The following is a 16,835-nucleotide window of genomic DNA, read 5'->3' as shown; positions in this document are numbered from 1 at the left end:
ATACCGATCATACCGAAATACCGTACCCAATATCAATTTTAAAAATAATAAATAATTTATAAGAGGATATATAATAGGTATTTCGGTATATACCGAAATACCGAAAAATAATAATTTCATACCGATACCGATACCGAAAAATTCGGTACGGTATTATACCATACCGAAATTTTTGGTATACCGAAATTTTCGGTATGGATGGTAAATATCGGTATGGTATGTGCGGTATACCGAAAATTCGGTATTTTTTCCCACCCCTAGAGATGAGCGGAGAGGCGCTATCAAGAAATCGAGGAAGAAGGAAATCGCGGGAGAAAAATCGAGATTTAGGTATCGGATCGGGTAAAAGGGCTTTAACGGGTTGCATTCCTTAATGGGTTGAACCCCTAACCCATTAACCCTAACCCAAATCCTTATTTGACTACATCGAACCAACTAACTCAACCCAATCCACTAAACCCATTAATTAGCTAGTAATTAGGCTTTTTAATTGGGTTTTAGTTGAACTTCCAATCTAGGTTTTAGGGTAAATTTTATTAACCTCCTAAACGGCTCAAATAATTCCCAACAATCGGATAAATTTATTTACAAATTAACCTTTGAACTTTCGGTATTTTACATTCTCCCTCATTAATAAAAATTTGATCCCCAAATTTGTTATCTTCATACTATATTACAGAAATAATACAGTAATTAAATCATACCACGAAAAACCGATCCATCGGCCCGCTGCGCCGCCTCCCGAGTGATAGCATGAGCACGTCCAACCTCTGCATTGGACGACTGTGTAACAGGATGAGATGTAGGATGTCTCCACTCCGTCGAACTCTAACTCTGAGGTGCTGATGTCGTTTGAGGAATATGGTGTGAAGGCAAACTGTAAGAAATCGGTACTGCTGATAACTGCTGTTGTATCGAAATAGCTAAATAACATATCTCTGGCTGTGGCGTTGTCGGTAATATGTATGGCACCGCTGACACATAATGTTGTGGAGGATACTGCGTCTCCGAACTGGTAGGGTACTGGTATGTCGTCAGTATGGCTGCATGGTCCCTCCCCTGTAATAGATATATCTGCGACTGAGATGACTGGGTTCGCTGCTGTTGAGAAACTTTGGTTCTCTGTATCCTCTGCGATCGCTGCTGTGTAGAACGTCCTGTAGAAAATACAACATTGATAGACTCCAACTGAGCCTTCAAAGTACATTCTCCAGCTATATGACTAAGATGCTTACCATCATAGCAACCAGCCCGATCTAACGGACAATCTGCTACATGATAACTACTGGATCCACATCGGAAACACCTTCCCCCCATAACATCCTCTCTTTGGTCCTTTTGAAACCCACTCGAAGATCCTGAAGATAATCTATATCTCTTCTGCCGTCTTGAAGAATCCTGTGTCTCTAACTCCTGAGCTTGTCTCTTCTGACCAGCAAACTGTGAGTCCGATAATTCAAACTTAAAAATTTCAACTTAATCGATTTAAATTATAATTCAAACTTAAAATTTTAATATTTTTTTATTTTTTAACATACTTGTAGGTTGACCTGCTTAACTCGTAGCCCACCTTGAATTTAGTTGGATTGAAAATTTTTCAATCCACCAAATTAGTGGGTCGGCCCGCCCCCTCCCCTCCCCACCCCGCCATATGATGGACCCGTCATGAGCCCGTCCCACCATGAATTGACTCGTTTGACAACTCTACCGGTAGCGTAGCAAAAGCGCAAAATAAGATGACGTGGGTGGTGAACATTGATCTATAAGATATAAACTACATCTGGAAAATGTAAAGAATCGACAAAGTACACATAAATAGTAAGCGTATCCATTACACCATGACTCCACAAGTTTCACATAGACCTAATAAATTGAATTTATGCAACTAGTAGTTGAACTACAAAATGAGTGACAAGCCAAGAATCTGAAGCTCAAATGCGAAAAACCTAACTGAAGCCATAAAAAACTCAATTTTATACAGCCAATCCAACTAATATTTTGATCAGAAATGTGAAATCAAAATTAACTACACGGCCATGGTATACAACATGATAAATAAAGGTCTAAATGAAGAAGATAAAACAAGAGGTCCCTATAAACACTACAAAGGTTATATTTGATACTGCTTATTGAATTCTCTGATGGCATGAACCAGCAATTACATGCGGGTAGAGATGAAGAAGATGAAGATGATGTGATTTTGCTACTCCCTTTTGTCTTCCTCAATGTCTTCATTGTGTGAGTCGGTGGTGTTGAAGCCCGATGTTGTTTTGGCATCAGTAGAACTGTGAGTATCTTTTGGAGGAATTGGTCCGGGTTTTATTAACGAGAGGGATTCTTCTCGATCAAAATCTTCGAATCCATCCTCTGAGTAAGCAAATCTAAAAGAGGAGAAAAAGAAAGAGTGAATTTGAAAAGCACTTGCAGAAAATGCTGCATTCTGAAGATGCAGTGTGAACTGAAGATTATCTTCTTGAATATCATTGCTATCTTTTTTTGCAAGCAATCAACAGTTTACTAAGACCTTGTTCTCTTTGTCCAAATTTTTCAACTACAACTACTATTTTCAAACTACCAAGTCTGTAACACTTGTGATCAGAGCACAACAATCAAATGGACCGGTTCTCCAAAGACCAAAATAGTTTAGGGGGATCCAGGCAGAGATGGGTATCAACTTCTTGTCTCGAGGCTCACACTAGCACTGCTTATCCTAAGCATTGTCAATCTTTAATGCATTTCAACCCTACAAGTTGTTCTTTGACTAGTTGAGGTTGGTGCTATTCAGTGTTCTTGAGCATAATAAAGTTTATAAGCATTTTTCAAAAAAAAGAGAAGAAGATACATTATAGTAGCTGCGATTTCATGTATAATATGATAGGAAAAGCACTGCCAATGTTTGGAGTTTGCCTATATGCTTAATCCCCAAGTTCAGAAAATTAGCAGAATTGCAGGATCCCCAAGATCCAGGAATTTACCTAGTTAAATTTTGGGAGGGTGCCCAAAGAACAGCAATCACGCAGAGAACAGAAAAGGAAAGAACTTGCCAAAAGGCAGGAATGATCCAAGCCCTCTGCCAGCTCTCGTTGTATATGTCAGTTGACTTGAAGTAAACCTGCAGGAAAATAGCATTATCTTATTGTGTAGGCAGTCATATACGAAATTGTAATATTAAGCAAGTGGGTTTGTGGAAAATTTTCTTTTCAGATAAACAAGTTTCTTTGCGATTGAGGTCAAAGGAGCATAAAGGTTGTATTTGTCCCTGCTGTTGAAGATGACAACATATGCAGAACTAATCTTTATTACCTCATATCCAATCCAACAAACAGATACAACAATAGCGACACCCAAAGCATTTGTGAAATTCCTGTAAATGTCCAGCTTTGCCATCAACCGTCTAGCCTGTCAAGAACCACAAAGTAATTCTTAAATATCTTTGAACATATTATTAACCTAAAAGTTGTAATGGTGTAAATGCAGTAAACAAAATTGCAGTAAGTGAAGTGAACTTAGATTCCATAGACACTGGAATCGAGGAGAAACTGGAGTGCTTCAAGTACCTGGAGTTTGTCTAGAGTTTTGGAAAGAGAAGTGAATATCCACAGAATGAAGAATGCATCCAGTAGTGCCACAGGAAGAATCAAAAACAGTCTTGCCTTTCCAGCTATATCACTTACAGCACCTGCATTCTCTACCAACTCAAGTATCTCCGACGCTACAAAAAATGTTGCTCCCAGCATAATCACCTTAGAAGTGAGACCCCCTAGAGTAGGTCTGACAACTCCATACCCCATAGAAACAACAAGAATGATAACTCGTGACACCGTTCTCTTTACTGTGCCAAAGGTTACTGCCCAAAAGGTGATTCCTATCGGTCTGAGACCAGTTGCATTGAACTCAGCATATTCAAAGTACCACAATGCCATTTCAAGCATGCCTAATGTGATGACAAGTGTTATGCAGTTCTGAAGTGGAAGAACCTCTCTCCAAAACCTCACATACTGTGAGAACCAAAATATTCCTAGTATCACAAATGCAAAAGACATAAACCCATAAAAATACATGAGAGGGGCCATCCTTCCAGGCAGATAGCCGGAAGGATTTTTCCACACAGTCTTCCCCTCTATCACCAATCCTTCAAGTGATGGATCACAATATATAAAATACAGGTTGTACATCCCAGTTCTTGTGATGGAAATACTGTGAGATGGCAAAGTTGTAACATGATTTTTTGCACTAAAAGTTGCAGTTATCACTTTAGGCCAGTTAGGATTTTGTTTGCTAGTCCTATAGATGACTGTGCCCTGAGTGCAAGCACCTAATTTCGCCAGATCTGAGGTGCAGCAAATAGCTCGTTGTCCACCATAGGCTGATCCACCAATTATTTCTCGATCTTCTACCTCAAACACAATTGCTTGCACCATAAAAGAATCAGTCTCTTTACTACTTTGAGCAGCTTCCTCAGTTCGTGTGAATGTAATCTTATCAAAGCTGAAAAAGGAAACAAAGTCAACATGTGACTAAGTATGGATTTGCCATGAAAAGTAAGTGGGAAAACACACAAAACACTTTGAGAAAGATATTTTTGAAGAAGCAAGTAAACTACTTGTCCTTTACTAAAAGAAACAGTGAATCCCAATATATGAGGCTCCTGATAGTGCAGAATTTGAAGAGGTTCAATCCATGCAGCCTCATATTGGGAATAGAAAGAGGGAGCGATGATTTTATAACTCAATTATCTATTCAGATCACAAAGTAGAAACATTTCAAATGGTTGTTGACACCACATCTGACCACTTAAGTCTTAATATCTAGCTAAAAATGAAGGTACTTCTTTGTTTAGATCATGTTGTAGGATGAACATTGTCATATGTTCAACTTTTAAGTGAACTAGAACTAGGGTGTGATATACCAAAAATGAAAACAGTAACTTGGGACTCAAAACTGACTTACAGATTTGACTCACAGGAAGAGACTTTGTCACATAATTCAAATGAAAATAGGTATGAGGTTTATGCAGCCACTAAATATTACTAAAAGTTCAAAACCTTACAGTGTTCTATTGATATGAAACCTTAAGATCTTCTGATATTTTGGATCTCCTTGAATTAATACAATCCAATTCTATTAAATTTGCTCTAGAATAATGCTAGTTAACTCAGGAATAAAATGATTGGATTTTCTCCATTAGAGGAATTATGAGTTATTAATTCAGTTGTGGTGTTGTGAGTTTAGTCCCATATGGATCTTTTTAGGTTTTATGTTGAGTGTTGTGTACCAAGAAATACATGTGCTTTTCCAAAAATAACATTATATACAATACCTCTTTTCCCTATTCAAATGGTACAAGAATTTCAGTTTAGCATGAGGTTTCCTACAGCAATGTCCTAAGGGTGAGGCAATTGATTTCGGCAATAGCCTTCCATCTATTTCCTCCCTCTCAAGCATCGCAGCCACCCAGCAGCACCAAGCAATCCTCCAGAAGTCTTGAACCAATGCAATCCTATCCATTGAGAGTTATCATCTTCTGTGCTAGCATCAGCGCTGTGCTTCTCTCAGTCTCAATGTGCGGATTGGCATGTTGACCATCTCTTTGTGCCAAACCTGCATAATTTTGCTTCAGTAAAAGATACTTTGGTGCTCAAGCTTGTCTAATATTCAAGTCAGGGTTTTGATCCTTATTTAACCCTTGGAATCAATCCCAAATAGTAGGTGGTTCTCGAGTTGATCTTGTCTGCCATGAAGTTATGTCTCATTGTTGTGCATTGACAACCCTTTTAACCTTAGTAACAACAATCAGTTCTCATTGAGTGCTTTCCTTCTACCTATAGTTTGCATGTCAGATATTATCTCATAGCAAGGAGAAGCCCACTCAGGAGATAATCTCCTAGAATCACGCCTTATCCACTCAATGACCACATCAGACCACCTTTATCCATCCGTTGTGTGATGTCATGCTATAGAAGGACATGTCCACTCAAGACATTTTCTCCTAGGGTTTCACCTCATCCTATCTCTCTTTTTCGATGCATTGATGTAAGGTTGAAGGAATTGACACCTACTTGCCTTGCAATGTTAGTTTTTGTTTCCTTTTTGTGAGATGTTTTCCCAAATCATGTAACAATTTTCTAAAATCAAAAAGGTAGGAGTTTGACTACATACCACATTTATGATTTATTCAAGATAAGTTATGTGACAGTTTCAGCATTGATATTATCTATTATCCAACCTGAGGATAGAATTAAAGGTATTACTAGTCATTTGTTGTTTTTGTTGTGGGTTTAGTCCATTTGATGTTGAGTTCTCTATGATATAAACCGTGTAATGAAATTGGTGTCACTTTACAATAGATTGTCTATGATATTTCACTTCTCTAACTGATTCCATTTCAAATTATAACAATCTGGAATCTAGTAAAAAAACTACTCATTGGGAAATCACATTCATACTAATACCTCCAGTCGTGGAGGGATCCTAGTGTTAGATCCACAAAACAACTACTCAATGTTGGAAATTTTGTTTCCCCCCAACATACAATTCAGCTCTCAATTCCCCTATCTCCTGCTTCTCGATGGATCCCGTCCCCACAGTACCTTAAAACCCAGGAACCAAATCAAGACACCTCAGATCTATCGAACAAACAAGGACAAGCAGAAGTACCGGATGAAGGACTCCCCGCTACCGGAGGAGGCGTTGCCACCGGGGACGGTGGCGTAGAGTCCCTCGCTACCCCCATGAAGGACGAAGGCGTTGCCTTTGGGGACAAACTTCTCGCCGACGTAGCTGTGCACCGAGCCGTCCACGAAGGGGGCGAGGAGAATGCCACAGAAAACCACGAAACCGAGAAGAGGAGGAGCAATGCACGGATCGAGGCGCGCCATTGGAAGATTGAAGAGAAGGGAAGTGGCGAGGACGAAGGGCTCGAGCTGTGGATCTGGCAACTGCTGCCAGTAATGGCGAAGCTTCTTCACAGCACGATAGAGAGGGTTATTTGCAATACTTTTCACTCGATCGCTAGAAACCCGCACGAAGCACCTGCAGGTACCTCTTTGGGGCCTACGTTGCTGAGACTCGTCCATTGAGGTACCTGGGTCGGGTATAAAGTAAGCGTATTTGATGTTAGTTTTCTGTGAATTAGATCCGGTCGAGGTTTAAGAAAGGGGCCAAATGTTTTTAGGTAACCCAGCTTAACTTTAGGCCGTGTTTACCGGATATAAATTGGCCTAGTACAAAGTCCACTGTTTATGATCATTTATGAAAAGAGCACTGATTTATTATATGACAAATGTAGTATGAAATTTAACATAACACCCATTCAATCACATTTATACATCCATTCCATACAGTTGAGTATGTCATGCTTAACTTTAGGCTTCTACAGTGTTTACTGGGTATATTTTTCTTATGAAAAAGGAGTTTGGATAGATATAATCAACACTTTATGTTAAGGGTATGACCATTTAGCATGACAGACACGGGGTTTGCATGCAAGATAGAACCCAACCTCTTGTATCTATCATGCTAGCTTTTCATACTGACTTTTTATGCAACATATTATTACCTATATTAAACCCTTATAGATCTTTCCACTTTTAAACTCAATAGACTAGCTCTTCAATTGCCCCTTCATTTGTTATTTACAACTAATGTAATTGAAAAGATTCATACTCGACCATGTGATCGAGACCTATACCTTCTTTTTCATGTCTTTTAACAAAATACCACCCCTTATTGTTTGATATTATTCGTCGAAAAGATCGCTATTACTGAGTCTTAGACTCTGAGATAAGCCACGAGCAAAGCTAACTATGAAACTTATTCCTTATTTAGGTAGGAAAATCACTACCACTTCGTTTTGCTATACCTTTGATTTTTTTTAGACTGCTTTTTGTCTATCAAAACGAGAGTTTATTACACTTCGACTCTCTCTTTTTCACTCTTTGTACCTAATTAGGGGATTATGGGACTAACTTCGGTTTTCACATGGTTAAGCTATTTTCTAATCCCTTTTCTCTCGAAATCAAACACATTACAGCATGAGATCAAATTTCATAATAAAAATCCATGTAGACAATGTGCATAATTATTTTAAAATAACAGAATTGACTTACAGTTGATGTATTTCATAAATAGCTATCAAACAGTTATGCACATGCATTAATAGATAATTCATCTGATAAAATTTAGTAAAATATCTTTAGTAAAATAAATATATCCTTATTAAAAACTTTCAACTAAATATATTTGCATTTTAAAAATTTACTACACTTCAAAAACATAATTCAGAAACATATAGTTGGTTATCTAAGGTTAAGCATGTACTTCTTCATTAAAAGAATTTAATATAACACAATAATCCTGCAAAATAATAAAAATACACATAGACTATTGAGAGAAAGAAGATTATTTAATTAACAAAACAAAATTATTATTATTTATTATTTTTTAAAAAAATAAAAAATATTATTTGATTTACCAGAACTCAAGCAAGGATCAGAGATCACAAGATATAACAGTCAGGAGGTTTCCCAAAAGATTTTCCAGAACAATTTATTTGATCAGGATGAAGAACGAAGATATCGATAATACTAACTGAACAAAGAAGTCATCTGACCCCACAATTTGCCAGTCTTGAGATTTCTCTTAAACTTTACAACTTCAAAAACCCCACCGGATGGTTTCCACAATGAAGTTTGCAAAGTTTAGAAGCAACAAACTGGAAAAATAGAAAAAACTTTGCATTCCAAAGCAGTTTAAAATTCTAAGCAAATGACTGAAGCAGCAAGACACGCGGCAAAACTAGTGTATATATGTCTCCGAGTCAATGCAAAAGACCAAAAGGCAACAAATAGTGCAAGATTATGATGCATCTGGACAACCCCAAGATTGAATCAGAATATTTAAAACAAAATGTACTAGAAACAAACACGCTGGTGGATGACAAAATTATAGAATACAGAGAAAATATTCCATGGAGCTATTAGTTTGCTCATATGTAAACCAAAATTCTTCCTGCTTGTTCTTCCTTTGCTAGACACATTGCAGGATTATCTTGGAATTGGCAAGGTTTTACTTGAATCTATTGGCAAATAACAGTCAAAAGTATAGTTTTGGACAATTGGTATGATATACCCAGAATGAGCCTCAAATATGATTTAGAGTATCACCGATACATAGTGGTAGGTTGTTTGCAATTATATTTAGTTGTCAAGACTCGACACTCTGAGAATGGCTCGACAATGGTAAAAGATATAAAAGCATCAGGATTGAGACTTCCCCAGGCCTAAAATATTATTATTTCTTCAAATTGATTATATAAACCAAATAACATATTTAAGTTCCTCCGTAGCCATCATCAATGCTGTGGATCTTAACAAATGAGGTGGTTTCTCTCTACACAAAAGAAGCTAGAACTCCTTGATGAAGGATAAAAATACGATTGGGAAACAAGCTAGACAATGGATTCCTAAGTATAACTATATAGGAGAGGACTGACGTTCTGATTCGAGAAATAAGTTGCCTGTTCTTTGGCATCCAACCAATTGACTAATCAACTTAGACACAAAAAAATGCTGGGAAAGGGTTCCTGACACCACCTTCATGACTTCAAATCATCAGACATTGCAGAAGATATACAGTGCATTGTAAGGATATCCAGTGTGGCTGCCTTTGCATTGCTAGTCTGGAGGACTACAATCTGTCGACATATATAACAGAACTTTAGTGCTAACATTAACCAATCAAAACTAATTTCAAGGCTTCCAGGGTAGGTTAGAGTTTATGTACCATGGAAAAGAAATGTAGGGCATCAAGATTAAAAGAAGTGAAAGCGCACTTAAACTAATATATTAATTCAAGCTGACACCATAGTAGCAATAAGAAGTTTAGAATCCAATTGGTGCTTATGAGTGACATACCTGCTGATATTCCAACTCAAATTTCAAAAACTCCTCATTGCAGTTCTCTACCATGTTTGCCAAGCTTTTAAGATTTTTGACAGGTTTACCATTGAAAGCCATTACCTAAAAGACATTGAAAATAGCACAGTGAGTATGAAATCAGTCTTATCTTTTAAAAAAATGGTAAGTTTGTCATAAGTCCACCATATACTGCCATCATAGTCAATTAAATGCAGTGACAGAATAAAATCTACAGGAACTTTATTTCACCTGAGTGTTGACAATGCCTTCGTAACCAATATTAATATCAGCCACAAGCACCTGAAATAAAAGGCTAATTAATCAGAAGCTTTCTTGTATTTAGTTGTAAAACAAAATTCTAGAAGTTATGAGCTTCCTATCTAGAGTCAAAAACCAAATATAATGTATATGTGTGTATGCACATAATAACCTGTAGTTTTGCAAGAATATAGGGTTCATGAACTCTGGGTATTTTGTTGATATTGAACTACTAGCAGAGTAAAGTGAGTTTAATTTTTTTTTTTTAAATCTGAGGTTGTTTTCAGATTATAAACTCCTGGAATTTTGCAAAATAAGTAAATCTATAGTGCAAAATAGCATTCCCAAAAACCAAAAAGATAACAAACCAATTTCATGGAATAAACAAAAACCTGGGAGATAACCACAAGTTGTTCGTCATGGGATTGTGCCATTGCATGTAAATGTTTCTCCAACAACTTCACTGGTGCATCATACTCGTAGTCCTTCCCGTACTGAAGAATAAGAATCAATTTAAAAAACATAGACAGAGCCAACTATCTTATATGAAACACAATATTCACTAAGATATATACCAGCCAACAGAAACACAAATGAAACTTTTTCCATCGTGGATGGCATAATCTGTTAGGTCATATCATAGAAAAGTCCAACAATTATTACATCCTGGATGATATAATCATCTTTTCAACCACAGCATGATATTTGCTCAGATCATTCTTCTCCCTATGTTTGATACTGAAAAATCTCAAACACTCAAGGGACAGAAGTATAGATTTCCAAGCAAGCATATACCTTTCTTTCCCCATATTATTTAATTAATGGTTTGCAAAATCCTTCTCTATTAGTCCAACACTTGCATGTGAACCATGTTTTACTGACGAGTCCATAAACCTATCATAGTCCCCAAAGTGGGAGGTCCTGAGGTGTTTGGTTAAAGAACATGTACTGATCTTTCAAGCATGGAATTATAGTTACCTAATTTTAGTATGAGTATTAAAACGTGATGTGGAATCAGAAGCCAATGAGAAGACAGTTGCTAAGGAGCAAAAGGTGAAGTGTAAAATGTAAATGCAATACTAACTTGCAAGTAAATAATACCAGATTCTAACCTACTAATCAAAGAAAATATCAAGACAACAAAAGTTTAGAGATTCCATATCCAAGAAAAAAATCAAGGCTAATTACTTCAGGGTTCAGGAATAGCTGTAGCTGTCATACATGATAACCTACTGTCCACTCAGAACAGTGCAGACAAAACAAAAGGAACTGGTAAAGAATTTACCGTTCAGAATAAAGCAGTATTGTTGATGCTTAAAATATTTACCATTGCATAACAGATTTTTTCCATGCAATTTGTATCTATATGATTGAAAATGACAGGGCTATATAAAAGAAATGAGATGTAAAAATGAACAAATCGTATTGGTCAAAGAGTGCTACATAAAGAAAGTTGTTCATATATAAGAGTCTATTTTCAGTGCACCTCAGAACGAAGATATGGAACAGATATGGCTGTAAACACGAAACCAGCAATTATATAATAAGATGGAGGCTTCCCATTGATGTGAGCTGGAACAAGTCTCTTGTGTGCTGCAAGTTTTATGTTGAACTCATAAACTTTAGATTCTCGTAGAACTTTTATCACAGCATTCTCCCCAGTGAACTTCTGAGAGACCAGATAACTGAATCCAATTCGTTCACCATGCCTAAAAGGAACTACAATCACCGTGAAGACAATAAGTAACCATGCAATACAAATTTAACAGTTTTTTCCCAAAAAAAGGGGAAATTGTTAGCATCCTTGATGTATTTATCATCCAAGCTTTTCACAATCATCAGAATTTCAAAGAATCACATTATGTTCATACAATGCAGTAAGCGTTGTGCAAAGCGAAACCCAAAACCAAGGTACCTTGAAACAAACATGGGTGTAGACTACAGTAAAACCAATTTTTGCCTGTTCCACGCAGAGGTTCTTCTTGGTATCATAGAATATGTTTAAACTTCTATTCATTGTTCCTCTAAGAAAAAAATTATAGGATAGTATCTTTCCATGATCACTCAAATATTTCCAGACAGAAAAAATAATCAAATCCAGATCTCTGTAGGTCCCTGAAAAAAAACATAGAACTATGACAAGCTAAGTTCCTTTAACTATCCTACTTCTCTTCATTAAATTTAGAAATAAATTATTTGACAATATAAATCTTCAATAGAGAATAAGCTACAGTTTACATACTTAATGAAGTGGTAGCCATTGGAATTAAACAGATACTTATAAAGGATGTACACAATTAACTTGGTTGGCGTGCATTGCAGCAACTTGCACCAGATTGATGTCATCTCTGCCAACTAAGATCAATATTTTTCAGGGTTTGCATGGTGTCGACTAGAACTAAAGACTATTCATCCAGTTTAATGTCTATTTAATTAGAAATATGATCAATAGAAAGCATCTACAATGCCCAACTCCAATCTCACAATTTTACTATGATTTAACAGCTGAAATAGGAATAGCCAAAGCTTCACCATCAGTTGTTTAACTTTTACTAGTAAAAAATCAAAGCTTGATAGCCTAGACTACAAAATCCCATTAGTGATGCTATGTTAGCTACATGGTACCAAACCATGCAAAGATGTGATAAAACGCTCATGCTTATTCAGATATTGTTCCCTTTAGAAATGTGGATTATATAAACCAAACTAAAGAGTTAGAATTGATTCTTCAGCCTTAAGCTACCCATGATTGATTCAAACTGAGAATCAGCCAAGGATCATCTGTATGTATATTGCATAGATTGTTATGTGTAAAATTTTATAAACTGAGAATTAACAATTAAAAAAGTAACAGATGCACAAGAAATTATCATAGCCATCAGCTGTCTTACTAGTTCCATCATTAGCAATGTTGACACCATCAAAGCTCAAGATAATGTCAGATGGCTCCAGGAACTGAACTTCAGGTGCAGTTGGTTCTATTCTTCTAACCCGCACACCTTTTTGATCAGAGGTCATTCCCATTGCCTTCCGTAGATCAGGATTTTCCATTTTCTGCCACTCAACCCCAAATATAGGAAATCCTGTAAGAGTGAATTCCAAATAAATGTATAAATAACAGAACATTTATGATGAGATATTCCAAGCAAAAAAAAACACAATTAGGTTTTGATACACTGAAATTTACTATTATAGAGTGATAAATAAACATATAGAATAAGAAAGACTTAATCCAGTCAGCATTACCATTCATATCAATTTTGTAGCATCATATGTGACAATATAATAGATGACAGTTGAAGGAGGAGCTGAAAGCAAATCATGGTGGATTACAGATATTTTCATGAACAAACGATAAGTGAAGTTAAGAGGTACAAATAGTTGAAATTTGAGCCACAAATATGTAATGCAGAACCAATTCGACAGGTTGGGTCTTGCAATGTCAAAATCCAGAACAGGATAAAAGATGCAAACCAGAGTTTTGTAGTATGGTTAGATTTCGAAGAAAGTATCATAAATAAGTAATGTGCCAACTGTCTTCACTTGATTGAAAGATTCCTTTATAAAAATTCCAAATTTCTTTAGAATATCCTAGTTTTTGTATGAACAAGTCACAAATTGGGACATAATTGATTCATTAGCGTCTACCATTTCAGAAACCTTAAAGCAGATAAAGATGACTACTGACGGTTGGAATTTTGTGACATGTGATTATGGAAATCATCATCGATTCTTGGACACTAAAAGGATCTAACTTTATTTCCAATGATAAACTATACATAGACAACAAAAGGCCTCAAAGTAGGAACAGTGTTCAACTAATTAAGAGGAAAGGTTGATTAAAATCACCAAAAAGCAAGAGAAGAAATAGCTATGTATATCTCTCGAGTACCTGTATATTCCCCTGACTTCTCAAAATCCTGAATGAAATGCATGATGACAGGAGTTGGAATGACATAGCCAATATTCTCAGCATCTTCATGTTTAAGAGATTGAAATGCGATACCAACACATTTTCCTTTGTCACTAAAAGCAGGGCCTCCAGAATTTCCTGAGTTTATAGCAGCATCTATCTGGCAATGACAAAATGAAGCAATTGAAGTAAAGAAGTGCATTTGTATTCCCAATAAATGGGCATGTTTCTGAACTGATGGCACAACTGGAACTAACAGCACAAACAAAAATCTGCAAGATGGAATATTTTCAATTTAAACCTGTAGGCCCAAGAGTTCTGTGGAGCCATGGACATAGGGAAGTATCTCAATACGAGAGACAACACCACTTGTAACAGAAATTGTATCCCCTCCAATTGGATATCCAACTACAGTTACAGCATCTTGGAGCGCAGGCAATGAACCAAATTCAACAGGAGAAACACCCTCCCAGAACTCATCATTTTCAACCGTTAGCATGGCTGCAACCAGAAATTTAAGATTTTTAATGTAGCAATTCAAAAAATCACATGAACTCAATATTAACCATCAATGGCATTCACATCCAGTCAATTTGGAAGAAATCACTTAGATGTATAATCAGGTAAGAATCAGCAGTTGGGTACATAATAAGAAAAATAAGCATACAAGTTTGCAGTTTGGTTATCAAAATCTGTGTCATGTAAGTTGACTATGTCCATACAAATTCAAAGAGAAGCCAAATAAGAATACTAAAACTAAAGTCCAATTTCTTTCTGTTATTTAAACCAAATCATATATATCAACCCACAGTTTTTCTATCAACATCCCCAATTAAAACAATTGCATTAATGCCTTAGCTTACAATGGGTCAACCAATTCTTCCAGTCAACTGCATAGATTGTATCTCTCTTCTCATATGGGGGAAAAAACACAACATATTCTCAAGCAGTTTATTATCATTATCCAAATTGATTATCCATTAAAGGGAAATTTGTTAGATCCACCTTCCATATGTGATTTGGATATGACCAGCTGACTAGAAGAAACAAAATGATCCCCCCCCCCCCCCCCCCCCCACACACACACACAAACAAACAAACAAAAAGAAGAAGAAGAAAAACAAGAATAGAAATGGACTGTTCTAAGAGCACTCAACTCTTCAACTCACATTGAATGCACGTTTAAGGTTTCAATGGATATTTTTTTTTAGTTCAATACTTGTGACGTTGGATTGAGGAAGGGAACAAACTCATATACTCTCCATTCAGTCCTCATCTTTTTATTTATTTATGAATACTCAATCAATATATCAAAAATAGTTGCTCTTTATGGATGTTAGGATGTACCTGACATGGTTCAAAATCAACAATCTAAATAGTGGTTCCTGAAGCTAGAACAAAGCATTACATAGACCAAAAAATTCTAACCATCAGTTCTATTCTGCCAATCGAATTTACAGCCCTACCCAGAAAACTAATATAACATATAAGCATCATGAATATCGTCATACTCAAAAGTATAAGATACAAATCCCAGCTAATATGAAGAATAGAATATATTTTTCGGTATCGAAAGCAAACTTGAAAGTGTTAAACGGAGGAATAGATTTAGTTCAACAACAGTACCATCTTAATCCCTAAGCAAGAATAAGAATGATGCCATAAGAACAATCAGACTAATATCCACCGCAACGATCAGGAGTTAATGACTAAAGCGATAGAACAGTGGTCCATACCTATATCGCACTCGGTTCCAATGGCTAGGACCGTCGCGACATACTTGGTATCCGAACCACGCTTCTTAAGCTTGACCTGGGTGTAGTGCTCCACCGAGTGGGCGTTAGTAAGCACCCTCCTTCCGGAGATGACAAACCCGCTGCTGCTCGAGCTGTATTGCCGCTTCCGCTGCCAGGGCAACGAAAAGTTGGGCTCCGTGTGCACGCAGAACACCTTGACCACGGCATCCATGGACGGCACCACGCGCACGACCTGACCCCACCTGGGTGGTGGAAGTTGCGGGTCAACCTCCACAACGAGGTCGAGACCGGACTCGCCATCTGCCTTGGGAGAAGCACTGGGTGGGGAGGTCTCGGCGCCGGAAGGATCCTGAAGGTGGATGGGGTTCTTCCTACGGCCTCTGGTGGAAAGAGGCAGCGGCACTGGGGACGGGGAAGACGCCGAAGGCGATGGCGATGGCGACGGCGACGCGAAGTCCATCGTACCGGCGGCCGCGGGCTGCAGCTTCCGGCCACGCTTGCTCTTGCGGCGGCCTTTCCGCTTGGATGGCTCCATGGATCGCGCTAGAAGGCCAGTGATCAGAACCCTAATCGGAGGGAGGGGGGGGGGAGATGGATTGGGAAAGGGGGCAAGGCGAAACAAAAATGCAAGAGGAAACAACGAAGATGATGGCAGGAGGAAGCAGCGAAGAAGGTGGCTGTACCTTTTCAATCCTTTTTTTTTTCTTTTCGTGTTCTTTCTTACTGGACAAGAAAATTGGGTCAATAATAAATATAATATTAATATGATATAAACACTGATTTTATTATGCTAAATTTATAAAATTTAGAGAAGTTTTCATTCACGTTGCTAAATCCCATGGAATGGAATGGTTCTCATTTTATATAAAGCAAGCACCCCTTTTAATGCACGCACTTAATGATCCTAGAAATGGAGAAACAAGTCGAATTTTAACATCAATTATTCAACTTTTTTAATCGATTAATTCTCTTAAGAATTAGAGATTCAGT

General features: G+C 37.2%; 2 protein-coding genes across 2 annotated transcripts; both read right to left on the bottom strand.

Annotated features, from left to right (window-relative positions):
• Positions 1-1,963: 1,963 nt before the first annotated feature.
• LOC141847237 (uncharacterized) lies at positions 1,964-6,930 on the bottom strand. The gene is made up of 5 exons (XM_074735227.1): positions 6,658-6,930; positions 3,558-4,488; positions 3,304-3,399; positions 2,976-3,112; positions 1,964-2,381 (listed from the first exon to the last, which is right to left on the bottom strand). The coding sequence occupies exons 1-5, from the start codon at positions 6,876-6,878 to the stop codon at positions 2,204-2,206; spliced, it is 1,563 nt and encodes a 520-aa protein (XP_074591328.1). The 5' UTR covers positions 6,879-6,930; the 3' UTR covers positions 1,964-2,203.
• A 2,333-nt stretch (positions 6,931-9,263) lies between these two features.
• LOC141847236 (protease Do-like 9) lies at positions 9,264-16,514 on the bottom strand. Its single transcript, XM_074735226.1, has 9 exons — positions 15,825-16,514; positions 14,390-14,589; positions 14,068-14,248; positions 13,067-13,258; positions 11,662-11,894; positions 10,568-10,669; positions 10,167-10,217; positions 9,915-10,019; positions 9,264-9,694 (listed from the first exon to the last, which is right to left on the bottom strand). The coding sequence occupies exons 1-9, from the start codon at positions 16,378-16,380 to the stop codon at positions 9,596-9,598; spliced, it is 1,719 nt and encodes a 572-aa protein (XP_074591327.1). The 5' UTR covers positions 16,381-16,514; the 3' UTR covers positions 9,264-9,595.
• Between the last annotated feature and the right edge of the window lie 321 nt (positions 16,515-16,835).

This window comes from Curcuma longa, chromosome 16 (genome assembly GCF_044706935.1).
Source record: "Curcuma longa cultivar G26 ecotype Majalengka, Jawa Barat chromosome 16, ITB_CL_G26_1.1, whole genome shotgun sequence".
NCBI classification, from domain to species: domain Eukaryota; kingdom Viridiplantae; phylum Streptophyta; class Magnoliopsida; order Zingiberales; family Zingiberaceae; genus Curcuma; species Curcuma longa.
The sequence above is the reverse complement of the archived record's forward strand: the minus strand, read 5'-3'. Positions and strand labels throughout refer to the sequence as shown.